At 48.2% G+C, this 16702-nt stretch overlaps 2 protein-coding genes across 3 annotated transcripts; both read left to right on the top strand.

The window, feature by feature from the left end:
* Window positions 1-1033: 1033 nt before the first annotated feature.
* RNASEK (ribonuclease K) lies at window positions 1034-4516 on the top strand. Its single transcript, XM_075276034.1, has 3 exons — window positions 1034-1187; window positions 2466-2548; window positions 3894-4516. Exons 1-3 carry the CDS (start codon window positions 1110-1112, stop codon window positions 4036-4038), a joined length of 306 nt encoding a protein of 101 aa, XP_075132135.1. The 5' UTR covers window positions 1034-1109; the 3' UTR covers window positions 4039-4516.
* Window positions 4517-6328: 1812 nt separating this feature from the next.
* BACC1 (BPTF associated chromatin complex component 1) lies at window positions 6329-11092 on the top strand. 2 transcript variants are annotated; one of them, XM_075276032.1, is made up of 6 exons: window positions 6329-6558; window positions 7005-7099; window positions 8607-8708; window positions 8861-9060; window positions 9145-9249; window positions 10941-11092. In XM_075276032.1, exons 1-6 carry the CDS (start codon window positions 6538-6540, stop codon window positions 11003-11005), a joined length of 588 nt encoding a protein of 195 aa, XP_075132133.1. In that variant the 5' UTR covers window positions 6329-6537; the 3' UTR covers window positions 11006-11092. The 2 variants fall into 2 exon arrangements, with proteins under 2 accessions (XP_075132133.1, XP_075132134.1); XM_075276033.1 differs by lacking the exon at window positions 8607-8708.
* Window positions 11093-16702: the final 5610 nt, after the last annotated feature.

Raw genomic sequence — 16702 nt, 5'->3', positions numbered from 1 at the left:
GGTTGTCGGGATTTAAAGGTATTCACAGGTCAGGATCAGATTATGGTGCTGGACTCCGTCACCATCATTGGTTTCAGGCCAAGAAGAAGCCCTGGTGTTAATAAAGGTAAAGAGAGAAGGGCTGCAGTACCAGACACCACCACTATAGTCTACGGCGCTCTGTACACTGTATACAGCTTCTGCTCCATACACTGTAATGGTGCTCTGTGGTACTACAGTCAGGATCATTCATTTCAATAGGGGGCTCCAAAAATCGACACGGCACCTAGGGGTACACAGCGACTTGGCCAAAGATTGGTTCGATCACGTGACAGGAGTCATGGCCAACGTGGCGGTGTACCCCTAGGCTAACACCTTATACACACGACCAAGGGGTGGCCGATTTTTATATCTGAGTGCAGTTGTATGACGTCTTTGTCACCCTCCCCCATTGATGTCCCTGATGCCACGGGGCAGGATGGCGCCTTCTCTATTACCATTGGAGTGTAGCATGGCTCCCGCCATTGGCAGAGACGCGACCTGCACACGTGGTCAAGTGCACGAGGCCTAGACGTCTTCTCCAAGACTTCATATATTCATATAGGTCATCAGACCGAGGGGGTCGCACACCTGCCAGGCCATTGGCTGTTTCTGCAGACAGCGCCCCATGTGTGCAGTGGCCATGTTGTGCTATTGCAGCGTCGTCGTCTTATATTGATGACCTATGCTAGGAAGGCGCAGACATCTCTGGCCGTAGTTTATCTCTCTGACAACCAAAGGATCGTTCAGTGAATAAGGCTATCGATCAATCACCATCACAAAACAAACCCCCTAAGCTGCACTATATATCATCACGTAAATAGATCGGCCGATAATCTAGTCACTGTCATCGGGCTGTGCAATCTATGGCGCAGGCAGAGACAACATCACGATCACGTGATCCCCGCCCCCTGTCATGTGAGGTACGACTTCTCTCGGATTGTCCCCTCCCTCTTCCTGTAGACCTGTCCCAGCGCTCTGACCACGCCCCTTTTCCGCCTACACAGCCAATAAGAGCGCAGCGCCGCGCTCCAGCCGCAGTCAGCTGACCGGTGCAGGTAGTCGGGGTTGTGCGGTGCTCGGTGTCGGTCATGGTGTCTCTGCTGTGCTGCGGGCCCAAGCTGGCCGCCTGCGGGATCGTTCTGAGCGTGTGGGGCGTCATCATGCTGGTGAGTGTGGCCGGCGCTGGTGTAATGGGCTCAGGCCATACATATCCAGATCTATACGATATCTATACGATGTATGGCCACCTATAGCACTGGGGGGACCTTATGACGTCATAGACCCTCTCTGGGCAGGTGATGGGTCTATTAGGAGTTCCCCTTTAAGCCTATTATATGGGAAGGTGCCCTTTAAGGAGGGACTTGTCTACATTCAACCTGGGGAGCTTCATTTTAGGGGGAGGGGGTAGACTTGCTTCTCCTTTCCATGCCTGCTGTCAATGAGTCATGTGACCCTGTCTAGTTCCCCAAAATATAGGAAGGGATTTAAAGGGGCAGATACAGAGTGTCTTACCCTGCTCCAATAACTGCTAGGAAGGGTTGGTTCCATGACGTTGGTCGCGCATGATCACAATAAGACGATTGTGTACGGTCAGGCGGTAGACGGATGTGCAATGCGGCCAAAGAATGCAAGCCTGGTGTCCTGACATTGCCCAGAGCTGATGTATCGCACAGCTGAAGGTTTGTTACAGTTACATGCTAAAATAAGAAACCAGACTGGTGCAAATAATCTGCACAGAGACATTGTAACAAACGGTCAGCGGTATTGGGTCTAGATCAGTAACCTATGGCACCTCTGCTGCTACTACATCTCCGAGCATGCTGCATTCACTTCACTAGGTAGCTCCAAGACTTGTAGTTCCACATCGGTTGCCTATCCTGGCCTAGAGATAAGGTTCTGCTCATATCTTAAGTAATGGACTGAAGCCGGGAGCAGAGGTCGTGCGAAACTGTGAAATAATGGCTAAATTGTGTGGAAATAATCATGATTTAATATTGGCTGAAGGTAGGGGGCGCCACATGGCAGGTTGTTATTGTCCCTCCTATTAGAAGCATTGAAGTGGTTGATACCAGGGAGTGATACATTGTATTTGGGCGGTGCGGCCTCAGGAATGTGGGCTGTAGTGTTGACTGTATACAGGAGGTGCAGAGCTTTGTATACAGTAAGCAGTGCGGTGTGTACATGTAAACCCTACAGCTGTGTGTACAGGACCAGGGCGCTGCCGTCCGGCTCTCTCCGGTACCGGGTACAGACAGCCCTGCCCTGGAGTCGCGGGACGCCTGTGACCGTTTTTGATGCCCAATGCCCTGACTCTATACTGCCCCCCCCCTATAACCTCCACCTCGTCACATGACCGCTTCTTCTACCCTCTGAGACCTTCTAAGATGCCGCCATAGACTTTCCAAGTCTCTTAACCCCCTCCCTTTTTGCCTCCATGTTTCTAGGTGCTGCTTGGAATATTCTTCAATGTCCATTCTGCCGTCCTGATCGAAGACGTTCCGTTTGTGGAGGCGGATCTGTTTGAAGAGTAAGTCCATGTAGACTGTCTGCGCCTTATCAAGAGACCTCTGCCCGCATAGACACTGCACCCTATGGAGCAGGGGTGTAACTACCAGGGTAGCAGTGGTAGCGGCTGCCACAGGGCGGGGACATTAGAGAGGTGGGGGGACATAAATACCCCTGGGTATGTATCCTGCAGTATACTCACCACAGATGTTACAGCTGTAGTCTGGATACAAGATGAGATACGGCAGGACATGGAGGTATATACAGGCTCTGTATGGTATATAGCAGTACATTTACCACAGATGTTACACCTGTAGTCTGGATACAAGATGAGATACAGCAGGACATGGAGGTATATACAGGCTGTGTATGGTATATAGCAGTACATTTACCACAGATGTTACACCTGTAGTCTGGATACAAGATGAGATACGGCAGGACATGGAGGTATATACAGGCTGTGTATGGTATATAGCAGTACATTTACCACAGATGTTACACCTGTAGTCTGGATACAAGATGAGATACGGCAGGACATGGAGGTATATACAGGATCTGTATGGTATATAGCAGTACATTTACCACAGATGTTACACCTGCAGTCTGGATACAAGATGAGATACGGCAGGACATGGAGGTATATACAGGCTGTGTATGGTATATAGCAGTACATTTACCACAGATGTTACACCCGGGCCTGTAGATCCTACACACTTGTAGCGCCCTCTTTGGTCCCATAAATGCTGAGTTGGTGACCAGGAAGGCCAGTGAAGTGCTGTAATCTGCTGTAGCCATCACTGAGCTGTTAGTGTCTTCCTATCACTACTACTAGCGCCGACTGACTGTCCTATGTGAGCGCTTCCCATATAACACCAGCAGGGGGCAGAGTGTCGCTCCACAGCACAGGAGACCTCCATACTCAAATGCAACCGCTGCTGGTGTTTGTCACTGGATCATACCATCTTCTCTACTGTTTGTGGGCAGCCCAGACAGGCCAAGTGTGCATGTTGTGTAACCGCTACACCTAACACCTAGGTCAGAACAGCTTAGATGGCGGTCAGTTTATTGAAATGACCATCCTACTTCTGTTTGGGCAAACTGCGCAAAATGTTTTCATCCGAGTCGCATGTCTAGTCAATGATCTCTCATCAAGTGGTACACTACCCAAAAGTAGCCTCTTTGATCCTTTCTGTGTCTTCCTTATTTGTACCTCCATGTAAATTCTTTTTGACAAACCCCCCCTCCTGTGTCGTCTCTCGTTGTCTTCCATCTATTGAGTTATTTCGCTGTATCCTCCATCATGTCCTTGTTGATTCTCATTGTCTCATGTCTTCTCCTCGTATCTCACAATGTCTTCTCTTCTCCAGCCCGAAGCCTCCCACCAAGCTGTACGGCCTATATGAGCAGGTCTCCTATAACTGCTTCATCGCGGCGGCCATCTACGTCCTCCTGGGCGGCTTCTCCTTCTGCCAGGTGCGGCTGAACAAGAGGAAGGAGTACATGGTGCGCTGAGGAAACATCCCAAATGAGCGAGCGTCCCCCACGGCCGAGCGAGCGTCCACCTCCTTCCCGTCACCAACACCTCGAGGACTGTTTGATATGAAGACATGGAGCCTTTACCCCCCAACGTTTCTTCTTCTCCCATATCTCGCTGTAGACCTTCACAACCAGGAGCCCCTCATCTTCGGGGTGGTCTCTCCTCATGGCTTCATTGTGGGGTCTCCACCGTTGTCCCCCCTTGAGCAGATGTCTCCAGCCCTCAGGTCCTCTCCGCAGCAGGGCCGGTTCTAGAGGTTGGTGGATACCTTGACTATGACTTGTGCACATTCCTCAGACCACCATGTTCCCGTCTTCTAGATGTCTCCTTCCAGTTCCTCGCTCCAGACCTTCGTCTACTCGTCGTCTTCAGATCTTCTTCTCTCCTTGATTGTTATTTAAGATATATAAGATGTAAATGTTTAATAAAGTGATGAGAGTTGTGTAATGTGAACGAGGACTGACAACAAACTGATACACAGAAACGTAGCTATCTTAAATACTCTGTGCTGCTCAATGTTCTTTCAAGAGTAGAAGGTATGGGATCTACCTCTCCTCGCTATGTCTGAGCCCCTGTGGGGACATATCTATAAGGTCAGTATACACATTACCTGAAATACTCTGTGCTGCAGGAGGATAATTCACCTTCTAAGGTGTGGGATCATCTACTTGTCTTCATTTTCATGCTCACTGTCCTCACCAATCAGTTTTCGTACTGGTGTAGATAGATTACCTCCCCTGAGACTAGTGTATTGCCTGAAATCCTCTGTGCTGCTGGTGAGTATTTCATGACATCAGGGCTAGGCTACCCCTCTCGCAGACAGTATAGAATCATCATATGCTTGGACAAGTCCCAATCTAAAAAAAAAAAAATACAAATAAAATACACACACCTACTCTCATGCCAACTCCCCTCCCTTAAATACTCTGTGCTGCTGGAATACCAATCACTCCTCCAGTTCAGGGTACTCACCTCCTTATCTATTGGCCTATGTCACACATTGCTGCCCTCCCTCCCATCTTATAAGTGGGCACTGTCTCCACTGCATCAGCACACTCCTCTCCTGAAATACTCTGTGCTGCTGGAACACCAACCGCTCCTCACATTCATGTACCTTCACCTCGACACATGTCGTCCCAAACCTCTCTACCCTTCGCAAGTAAATGAGACCTTTGTGGGATCAGCACATTCCTCTCCTGAAATACTCTGCGCTGCTGGGGGCAACCTTGAATTACATCATCATTGAACTACACGGGCGCCAGTTACTGTATAGCATAAGGCGGCGCTCTCTAACCTGTGGCTACACTGTAACGTCCATGTGCTGAGGGCTGATGGACATGCTGAGAGTTGTAGTTCTGCAGGTTTTGGTCATTGATAAGTGGATGTTTCCGAGGGTGGTGGCGACTCCCACTAGTATGATAAAGGGTCGTACTGGAGAGTGTTACACCGCCCCATGACCACGACTTCTGCCCCGCTCAGCTATGGTGTAGTGTTGCAAGTACCTCATCCACAAGAGGGCGCCAGTTCAAGAACTAATATGGTAGGATTCTTCCTAAAACACGAGCGTCACGTATCATTCTGCTGCAACGACAGCCAGCGTATTATTGTCGTGTATGAGGCACAGCGGGGCAACTCTGGGTACCGATAGGTAGTGGTGAACGTCCTAAAAGAGTAAATCAATAGAGACGGGAGTGATAAAGCCATTCATGGTGGCCATGGAGGATGCATTGCTTATACGTGGCGGTTTGATTGTGTAGTGAGATGAATACAATGCTAGAACTGCAGTGAATACTGACACATGGCCCATATAGAGGTCTGAGCTTTGGTGTCCATTCCAATGATCCATATTAATAGTATCATGGACCCTCAATACCCGGTCTGTGCCAATGATACTGCTGTGGGGGCACATGTTGGGTATCATGGGGGGGTGTATGGACCCGTCTGTGCCAATGTTACTGATTTGGGGCACATATTGGGTATAACTGCACTACTCTCTCCCCCCAGCAGCTGGAGCTGTTCATCTCACACATGTCTCCTATGTACAGATGTAGCAGAGCCGACTCGCCACAACGTAGTGGTCGCAAAACTCACTCAGCTCTGCTACATTCATCGCCCCAGTGCGACAACTAGCGCAAAGCATGCAACAACCAATAGGAGCGCAGCAAGAAGACTAATCCACCAATAGCAGGGAGGTAGAGGCGGGGCCTAGGACTTTGATGGACTATCGGCCGCAGCCTATCAGAGCGGGAGTTTACTGTGGGCGGGCTTTGGACTTTGTTGGCGCGTCAGAAGCAGCAGCCAATAACAGCGCGGCCCTGGGCGACGTGCAGCGAATAGGAGGCGGGAAGAGGAGCAAACCGGGGACGGTCACACAGCAGCGTAGTGAACCGGCGGGAGAACGGCTAGGCGGGGAGCTAGCGGCGGAGAGCTCGGCTCCGAATTACACCCCCACCACAGACATCTGAAGTGGCGCCATGACGTCAGCATCGACTAAGGTACCCGGGCTTCAGTGCTGGCACCTGATTGGTGGGGCGGAGTCATGTGATCAGCTACTGAGCGGCATGGCATGCCGGGAATTGTAGTCTGGAAGGCGTAAACAGGAAAAGAGGGCAAATACTAGAGATGGGACTACATGTCCCAGCCTGTCCTGTATATAGTATATCTACTTGTAAGGACTACATGTCCCAGCCTGTCCTGTATATAGTATATCTACTTGTAAGGACTACATGTCCCAGCCTGTCCTGTATATAGTATATCTACTTGTAAGGACTACATGTCCCAGCCTGTCCTGTATATAGTATATCTACTTGTAAGGACTGCAATGCCCAGCATGCCCTCTCATGCTGGGACATGTAGTTCCGCACAGTTGATCCCAACCTACTGAATAGTACATGAAATTACTATTTCTAGTTATAATAAATAATTTTCCATCATTTTCCAGGTCGGGGAGATCTTCTCTGCAGCCGGAGCCGCCTTCACCAAGTTGGGAGAGCTCACCATGCAGCTTCACCCCGTCACCGATTCCTCGCCCGCCGGGTAATTGTCACCGATGGCGACAGAACAATGAGAACAGCGATGGGCACTGGAGCCATGTTGTCCTACGGGATGGTGTCCATCATTGTAGGGAAAAGTATTTGCCCCCCCCCCCATGTTGTATTAGTTTGCAATGAGATGTTTCCCAACAGCCAGGCCCCGGGGGTGCACATACTTTTGGTGCATGTTTAGAACACACCTTGAGTTGCCATCTTGGTTCGGTAACCTTAGATCAAGTAGAACTTAGTGGGGATGTCAGATACTATTACACTAGTGCACGTTTTCGGTGTGTTCACTCCCCCCCCCATGCCCCTACTCCCATATATTAAAGGGTTTCCACGAATTGTATCCACAAGAGAGGTCATCACTTACAAGACCCAGAACCCCCACAGATCAGCCTCTTTTAGTTTACTTTTATTCATTATGAGGCCTGTGGACGGCTTTGTCTTATTCTAGTGAATGGGGCTGAGCTGCAATACCAAGCACTGCCACTACACAATGTATGGCGCTGTGCTTTGTAAAGAGCTACAGGGCTTGTCAAGTAGCTGATCGGTGTTGGACCCTTACCGATCTGATATTGATGACCTGTTTTAAGAAGTGGTCCTTGAAATCTTAGTGTTGGAAACCCCTTTAATGATTGAAGAGACTGACGGCACTGGAGGAAGTCGCCGACTACATACCAGGGGTGGTTAAAGGGATTCTACGATTGAAATCCAATTTTTCCTAACACGTACGGATAGCCTTAAGAAAGGCTATTCATCTCCTACCTTTAGATGTCTTCTCCGCACTGCCGTTCTGTAGAAATCCTGGTTTTTGCCGGTATGCAAATAAGTTCTCTCGCAGCACTGGGGGTGGGTCTCAGCGCTCAAACAGCACCGGGGGCGGCCCCAGTGCTGCGAGAGAACTCTTCAGCGCCGCCTCTATCTTCTTCTGGAACGAGGTCTTCTTCCGGGGGTTGGCTTCAAACTTGTAGGCCTCGGGCAGCTGACTCTGCATGCCCGCCGGCCACAAGAAAATGGCCGCTTACACAGTATTGTAAGCCAACCTCCGAAAGAAGACCTGTTCCTGAAGAAGATGGAGGCGGCGCTGGAGAGTTCTCCCGCAGCATTGGGGACGCCCCCAGTGCTGTTTGAGTGCTGGGGCCCGCCCCCAGTGCTACGAGAGAACTCATTTGCATATCGACGAAAACCAGATTATATACAGAATGGTGGCGCGGAGAAGACATCTAAAGGTAGGAGAAGAAAAGCCTTTCTTAAGGCTATTCCTATGTGTTAGGGACAAAAAATTTGATTTTAATGGTAGAATCCCTTTAATATGGTAGTGGTGAGACACCCAAATATGGGGGGGGGGATAAGTTAGGTGGGATAGAGAAGAGGGTCAGGTATAATAAGGACCATTTCTCCTTCCAGCCCATGCCTCATTTCCATGTGTGCCCCCCACCCCATTTCTGCTCACCCTTCCTCCTTTTGTCTCTGGTTTCACTCCCCCATCTCCCCTTGTGTCTCCTTAGGGCCCGCTGGACAGACACTGAGATTCAGATGTTACATGCGGCCGTCAGACGATTCGGGGAGGACTTAAATCAGATCAGCTCAATAATCAAGGAGAGGACAGTGTAAGGAGAGGGGGGTATAGGGTAGAATGAAGGAGAGTGGGGCGTGGTGGTGGTGGCTACAAAACCAGACCCTTTCTCTGTGCTCCCCATCATGTTGTTCCCCCATATTTTGCCCCTTTCTTACCCTACTTTCCTTACCTTGCATCCCCCAGAGCTCAGCTCAAGTTTGCTGTGAAGCGGAAGATCTACGATGACAACGGTGTCCCCCTGTCTTCAGATTCCCCTAAGAAAGTAGTGAAGAAAGTAGTCACTGTGCCCTCCTCTGTCATGTCTGTGCCAGCCCCACCGGCGGTGGGGGGGACGAATCTTCCAGAGGGATCTCAGGGCGCCATGAGGAAGCGCAAATCGTCCGGTGAGGAAGGAAGGAACATGGAGGGGGGGACAAGGTGGATTTAGGTGGCGGTAGCGTTCTTACTACTTCCTTCTTTCCCTACAGATGTGACCCTTAGTGCCTTGAATGACTCGGATGCCAACAGCGACTTGGTGGACATTGAGGGGCTGGGCGACAGGAGTACGGTGAAGAAACTCAACTTTGATCAGGGTGCGACATTCACATAAAAGATGGGTCAATGAGTGAAGAGGAAGGGACTTGTGGGAAGGGGATTCTCCTGCTACTAGTTATAGGGGTGTCCCAGGCTTAGGATAGGGCATCGAGCACAGTGCCGTACATTGTGTAGTGGTTGTACTTGGTATTACAGCTCAGCTAGGTTCACTTGAATGGGACTGAGCTGCTCACTGGCCGTGTGACTGGTAAATGTGACATCACATAGCCCGTTCAGGGAGCACCATGCCACTTAAAACAGCTGATCTATGGGGGTCTCGGGTGTTGGACCCCCACCAACCTATCCTAAGGAAAACCCCTTTAATCTGTGATCAGGCTCAATCATTGATATGGACAAGTATAGCTTGTATACACCTTGTTCTGCCCTTCTCGTCTCCTCCCCATCCTCTATCCCAGCTGGATACCTCTCTCTTGTTACTTCCACCAGATTTTGCTCTCCCTCTTCTCCAGCTGGGCCCAGCTCTCCATTTCTGACTTTGCATTCAGGTCCCTCTTTATGTATATCCTGCAATCTGAGCGTCCTCGGACCCTCTGCCCCAGCTGGACACATCTCTCCTTCACCTCCATCTTGACCTTGCTCTTCTTTTTCTCCACCCAGGACCCTTCTCCCACTCCTGCACCCCCTCTGCAGCAGTCAGACCCCTCTCCCCTGCCGGATGGATCCTTTGCTTCTCTTATCTTTATCACCTCTCTATAACCTGTTTGGGCCCTTGTTCTCCTGTAAAGTCTCGGCACCCTTTCCTCTGTCTTCCCTCCCGCTGTCCTTTCCTCCCTGCTGCAGTCAGATCCCCTCTTTCCCACCTCTCCTCTCACTAGACCCTGCTGTCCCTACTGGGCCCTTTCTCACCTTGTTTCTCTTTTTATGGCCTCTCTACATCCCTACATATAACTGGCCTATTACTTGTGAGGTTCTTGTCTTTCTGTAATGGCTTCTCTTCTTTTCCCTCCCAACAGACCTGCTCTCCCTCTGTCCCAGCTGGGCTCAGTTTTCCCAATTCCTATGACCAAGCCCCTCTGCACCTGGACCCCTCTGTCCTCCCACCTTCTTGCCCATTTGCCCCCTTCGGACCCATCCTCTCTATCTTTCTCCTTTTCGCCTTACCTTACTTCCTTTGACCTTTGTTCTCCCTCTGCCCAGTTTTCGCTCCCCTCTTGCCAAACCTTCCCTCCCTTTTGGGCCCCTCATTTTCCTACCATCCTTGCTGTCTGGGCTTGTCTCCCTTCCCCCACTCTCTATGATCTCTCCTCTTCACCGTTATCTCTAATTCGACTTCTCCTTCCTCATTGCAGAAAGCCTAAACTTGGACTCCAGTTTTATCATGGATTCATGCCATCGCTCTCCTTCTGTCCCTCTGTCCTCCCAGCTGACTCCATTATACCCATCTTCCCTGTCTCCAACTAGACGCACGTTCCTTCCCCTCTTGTGAGACCTCAGTCCCCCTTACTTGGCCCCGATCCTCCATCTATCACCCTTGCTCTTGAGATTTCCCCCCCACTATATAGCACCTGTTCCCTTTGCCCAACCCTAGGGGTAGGCAACCTCCCGAGTCCAGCTGTTGCTAACTACAACTCCCACCGTCCATCTGCTGGTTATGGAATAGTATAAGGAGCATTCTGGGAGTTGTAGTTCCACCATTGCCTCTAATCCTACTTCTCCTTCTTTATTGCAGAAAACTTAAACTTGGATTCCAGTTTTATCATGAACTCCAGTGACCTGCCGCTGTTATCGCGCTGACGCCGGCCCTCGCCTTGTAAATATTTGTATCCCCTGAAGATGCCCAACCTGTGCTCCCCTCTGTAGCCCCCAACCAATTATGTTTTTTTCTGCAATTTTTTTGTAATAAAATGCTTAAAAAAGTCAAAAAAGTTTCCGTGTCTGTCTTCATCGGGCCGTGACGATTTTCTTTCCAACACCCTGAAGCAGCACAAACAGAACTGGCAGCGAATACCACGAGGGCACTGCCAATATCTGTGTGCTGCTAGAGGGACATGGGCACTGGCGAAACCTCCGTTAGCAGAAGACGATTCGCTGCTGGCATCTGCGGATGACTCGTATACTCGGATACCCGTGCCGTACCGTCCCAGCAGCTGCGCTCTGTATCTACGTCTATGCAAAAAAAATTCTAATACAGATAATAAGACATTTTGCTATGCCTACAGTCCGGGCACTTTGCAAAGCATGGTCGCCAACTTCCCAATTGCCAGCCAAACCCTTGGGCCAGCCTGTGTGCAAATGACTACCCGGCCCCTATATTTGGTCTGTCTGATCCCTGTGTATTATACAGGACTTGGCAGGGTGATGGCGTGTGCCCGAGGGCTAATACGCAGCACAAATACCCGTCATTATAGCAAGGTTGGCACCGCATGCGTGCCCATGGAAAACACTAGTATTTATAGAAGCCGCTACTATCTTCTATATATAGTTGGCCACTGTATTGTCTATATTAGTAAAGCACACAACAACAAAAAAAACGGAAGGCAGATTGGGGATACGATATGACGAAATGGCTCAGAATATTAAAAAATCCATTCCAAAAAATTCCGGTCATGTGATCCCTGCAACACATAAAGCTCCACTTTTTGGGCATTCTTCTACAAAAAGAAAAACGTGACAAATTGGTGACACATCGGGCGATGCCCACGTCACCAGTTGCTAATGTACAGTCCATAGGACATGGGCACTATACACCAATGCATATTCCCCCAGCAGTGGGCACGGCCCTGTTCTATTGTGAAGGCTCGTACATGTGGGAGGCAGCTCGAGATGCCGAAAAAAAACAAACCCCATGGATGTGGGCTCCATGTTAATAGTATTAAGCAATCGCCATTCCGAATTCGTGCCAGTTCGATGTAAAAAAAAAAATAAAACGTTAAAAAAAAGAAGAAAAAAAAAATCGTAAGCTTCTTGACCCAGGATGCCAACCATTCACAGTCGGAGTGAAATAGAAAAGAGGGAGAATAAGAAAGGGGGTAGAGAGTGGAGACAAGAGGAGGACAAAGAAGCTGACCCGTGCCCAGACCTTACCCCTCTTGTCTACATAGCACCTTCTTTTTAACATCTCACTTGCAAAAAATCTCTCGCCCGTTTTTCGGGTCACCCGCCCCCCCTCCCCCCGCCTCGTTTGCTCACTTACCTTTTTGTGTACACCCCAGGTGTATAATTAATTTTTGGAGATTTGCTACCCACAGCTTTTTTTTTTTTTTTTTTTTAGCTCCCTCAACCCCCCCCTCTCCCTCTGCGCATCCTCTCTCTGAGACACATCAGACCAGGCGCCCATATCTTTCTTGCCCTCTTTGTTGCACCCCAATATTTAGGGCTATCGACTTCGGGGGACCGCTTAGGGCGTCTCCCTCGACCCCCTCACCCTGTGTGGAGAAGTTGCGTCCAAGACGAGCGCTCTCTCTCCCTTTCTGTCTTTCCCAGCAGAAAACTCTCTTCTCTCCCCCCACACAACTTTCTACACTTAAATCAAATGCGTTTGAGGCGGCAGAAAAATCTCAAAAAATTTGGGGACGTGGGCGAAGGGGAGAGGGGCACTGGGGCCAAATTTGGGGGACGTAGGTGAAACGGGGTGCGAGATAAAAATAGCGAAACGAGGGGAACATTTGAGGCCCGAAGTTAACTAGTCTGACTCGTGTTTTGACTTCGTGCCAAGATAGAACTGGAAGACGAGAACGAAGGGAGGGAGAGCAGAGGGGATAAAGAGCAGGAGAGAAAGTTGGGAAAAAAAAAAAAAAAAAGAGTTTAGGCCGGGGGAAAAGCAGAGGAAAAGGACGGGGCTGGAAAAAAACATCAGGGAAGGAAACGCAAAGAAAAACATTCCGTGAAGATTTATCTACGGAACACAAAAATAACACAATAAAAAATGTAACAGAGCGAGGAAGGAGAAGAGGAAAGATGGGAGAACGTCTGTCGTCACAAAGATATGGAAACGGATTACGAGGGCTAAAAATCGGAAAAGAAGTGTAGAGAAAAAAAGTATAAAAAAAATAAGGAAATATGAAATGAAAAACGTGAAATTCTAAAAAATATATAATAATTGAAAAAATAATTGTAATATTATTTAGAGATGAGCCAGTACTATTCGAAATTCCTCTTTCGAATAGCACGCACCCATAGGAATGAATGAATGCAGCCGGCGCGCAGGGGGGTTAAGCGGCTGGTCACTGGCAAAGTCTACGTGCCGGCCGCTTCCATTCATTCCCATGGGTGCATGCGATTCGAAACGGCACAACCACAACGTGAACGCATCGCGGTTCTTCCCGCAGCGCAATGAACAGAAAGTTCACAGTTTTCCTCCGCGGACTTTCTTTTACCATTATATCTACGGGAAAGCCACCGGCGTTTCCGTAGATACAATTGATATGCTGCGATTTTCAAAACCAGGACGGTTTTGGAAATCGCAGCGTGTCCGCGCTGCGATTTTTTCTGCAAAGTGGGCACGGGATTCACATAGATCCCATCCACTTTGCAAGAACTGTAAAAACACTGCGATTTTTCTCGCGGCGGAAACAAATCGTGGTGTTTCTGGCCTGTGGGGCCCCCGGCCTAAGTAGCTTTGTAGTATAACTCACTCCAGACTTTGGGTTAAAAAAACACAGCAACAAAATCTTCAACAACAAAGCTGCTTTTCCGCAACGTGGGCTCTCAGCCTAAGGGCTAGTTGACATGGGGTTCTGCGTGAACACATCCCGTTGCGGCTTTCCACTCCGGCTTAGGCCCACATGTATGGGCCTAGTCCGGAGGATGGTGTCGCGAGGCGGACGCGGAAAAAAGGACAACTCGCTTCTATTTTGCGTGAGCAGGAACAAACTGTATGAGAAGATAAGGACATCATGGCTGGTTATTAGGAGTACACTACATGTATGAGAAGATAACCTGACCACAATAAGGACATCATGGCTGGTTATCAGGAGGACACTACATGTATGAGAAGATAACCTGACCACAATGAAGACATCATGTCTGGTTATCAGGAGGACACTACATGTATGAGAAGATAACCCGACCACAATAAGGACATCATGGCTGGTTATCAGGAGGACACTACATGTATTAGAAGATAACCAGACCACAGTAAGAACATCATGGCTGGTTATCAGGAGGACACTACATGTATGAGAAGATAACCTGACCACAATAAGGACATCATGGCTAGTTATCAGGAGGACACTACATGTATGAGAAGATAACCCGACCACAATAAGGACATCATGACTGGTTATCAGGAGGACACTACATGTATGAGAAGATAACCTGACCACAATAAGGACATCATGGCTGGTTATCAGGAGGACACTACATGTATGAGAAGATATCCCGACCACAATAAGGACATCATGGCTGGTTATCATGAGGACACTACATGTATGAGAAGATAACCTGACCACAATAAGGATATCATGGCAGGTTATCAGGAGGACACTACATGTATGAGAAGATAACCTGATCACAATAAAGACATCATGTCTGGTTATCAGGAGGACACTACATGTATGAGAAGATATCCCGACCACAATAAGGACATCATGGCTGGTTATCATGAGGACACTACATGTATGAGAAGATAACCTGACCACAATAAGGAGATCATGGCAGGTTATCAGGAGGACACTACATGTATGAGAAGATAACCTGATCACAATAAAGACATCATGTCTGGTTATCAGGAGGACACTACATGTATGAGAAGATATCCTGACCACAATAAGGACATCATGGCTGGTTATCAGGAGGACACTACATGTATGAGAAGATAACCTGACCACAATAACGAGATCATGGCTGGTTATCAGGAGGACACTACATGTATGAGAAGATATCCTGACCACAATAAGGACATCATGGCTGGTTATCAGGAGGACAGTACATGTATGAGAAGATAACCCCGACCACAATAAGGACATCATGGCTGGTTATCAGGAGGACACTACATGTATGAGAAGATAACCTGACCACAATAAGGATATCATGGCAGGTTATCAGGAGGACACTACATGTATGAGAAGATAACCTGATCACAATAAAGACATCATGTCTGGTTATCAGGAGGACACTACATGTATGAGAAGATAACCCGACCACAATAAGGACATCATGGCTGGTTATCAGGAGGACACTACATGTATGAGAAGATATCCCGACCACAATAAGGACATCATGGCTGGTTATCAGGAGGACACTACATGTATGAGAAGATAACCTGACCACAATAAGGATATCATGGCAGGTTATCAGGAGGACACTACATGTATGAGAAGATAACCTGATCACAATAAAGACATCATGTCTGGTTATCAGGAGGACACTACATGTATGAGAAGATAACCCGACCACAATAAGGACATCATGGCTGGTTATCAGGAGGACACTACATGTATGAGAAGATAACCTGACCACAATAAGGACATCATGGCTGGTTATCAGGAGGACACTACATGTATAAGAAGATAACCTGACCACAATAACGAGATCATGGCTGGTTATCAGGAGGACACTACATGTATGAGAAGATAACCCGACCACAATAAGGACATCATGGCTGGTTATCAGGAGGACACTACATGTATGAGAAGATAACCTGACCACAATAAGGACATCATGGCTGGTTATCAGGAGGACACTACATGTATGTGAAGATAACCCGACCACAATAACGGAAACGGAAACCAGTTACAAGGTGTTATATACAGACAAGGTGCAGGAGGTGACACATCATTAAGATAGGCAAAAGCAATAAAGCAGAAGTAATTTATCAGACATGTAGGTGTAATAGACGTGAGATGAAAGTGCAGAGATCTGGAGTCAGTCTGCTGCAGTAAGGTAGTCTGGAATTATGTAATGGCTCAGGTGCTAGACTGACTCATTGTGTCAATAGATGAAAAGTTCTAAATAATTTGATTTCCCAGAATATCATCTCTCTGTCATTTATAGAATTACATTTCCTATCTATCATACTGTATCATGGTACAGGGAGTTTACTCACATTATATTCAGCTTCTGTTTTGTGTGCGTCTATGGAGAGTCAGCCTGGATTGTACTTGAAAATAAAACCCAATAGACACAAGAATACACACGTGGGCAAAATTGTTGACCCCTCCTCGTTTAATGAAAGAAAACCCCACAATGGTCACAGAAATAACTGGAATCTGACCAAAGTAATAAGAAATAGAAATTCTATGAAAATGAACAAATGAAGGTCAGACTTTGCTTCTCTAGAATCCCTTCCTAGTCTTGAGATTTCATTGTACCCTGCACAGATACAAGACACCCTGTGCCAGATGCAGAAAATCAGCCCCAGAACATAACAGAGCCTCCTCCATGTGTCACAGTAGGGACAGTCTTCTTTTCAAGATAGGCTTCATTTTCCATCTGTGAACATAGAGCTGTTGTGCCTTGCCAAAAACGTTTGATACTTGTCTGATCTGTCCA

Source organism: Leptodactylus fuscus, chromosome 5, assembly GCF_031893055.1.
Source record: "Leptodactylus fuscus isolate aLepFus1 chromosome 5, aLepFus1.hap2, whole genome shotgun sequence".
Classification (NCBI taxonomy): domain Eukaryota; kingdom Metazoa; phylum Chordata; class Amphibia; order Anura; family Leptodactylidae; genus Leptodactylus; species Leptodactylus fuscus.
The sequence above is the reverse complement of the archived record's forward strand: the minus strand, read 5'-3'. Positions and strand labels throughout refer to the sequence as shown.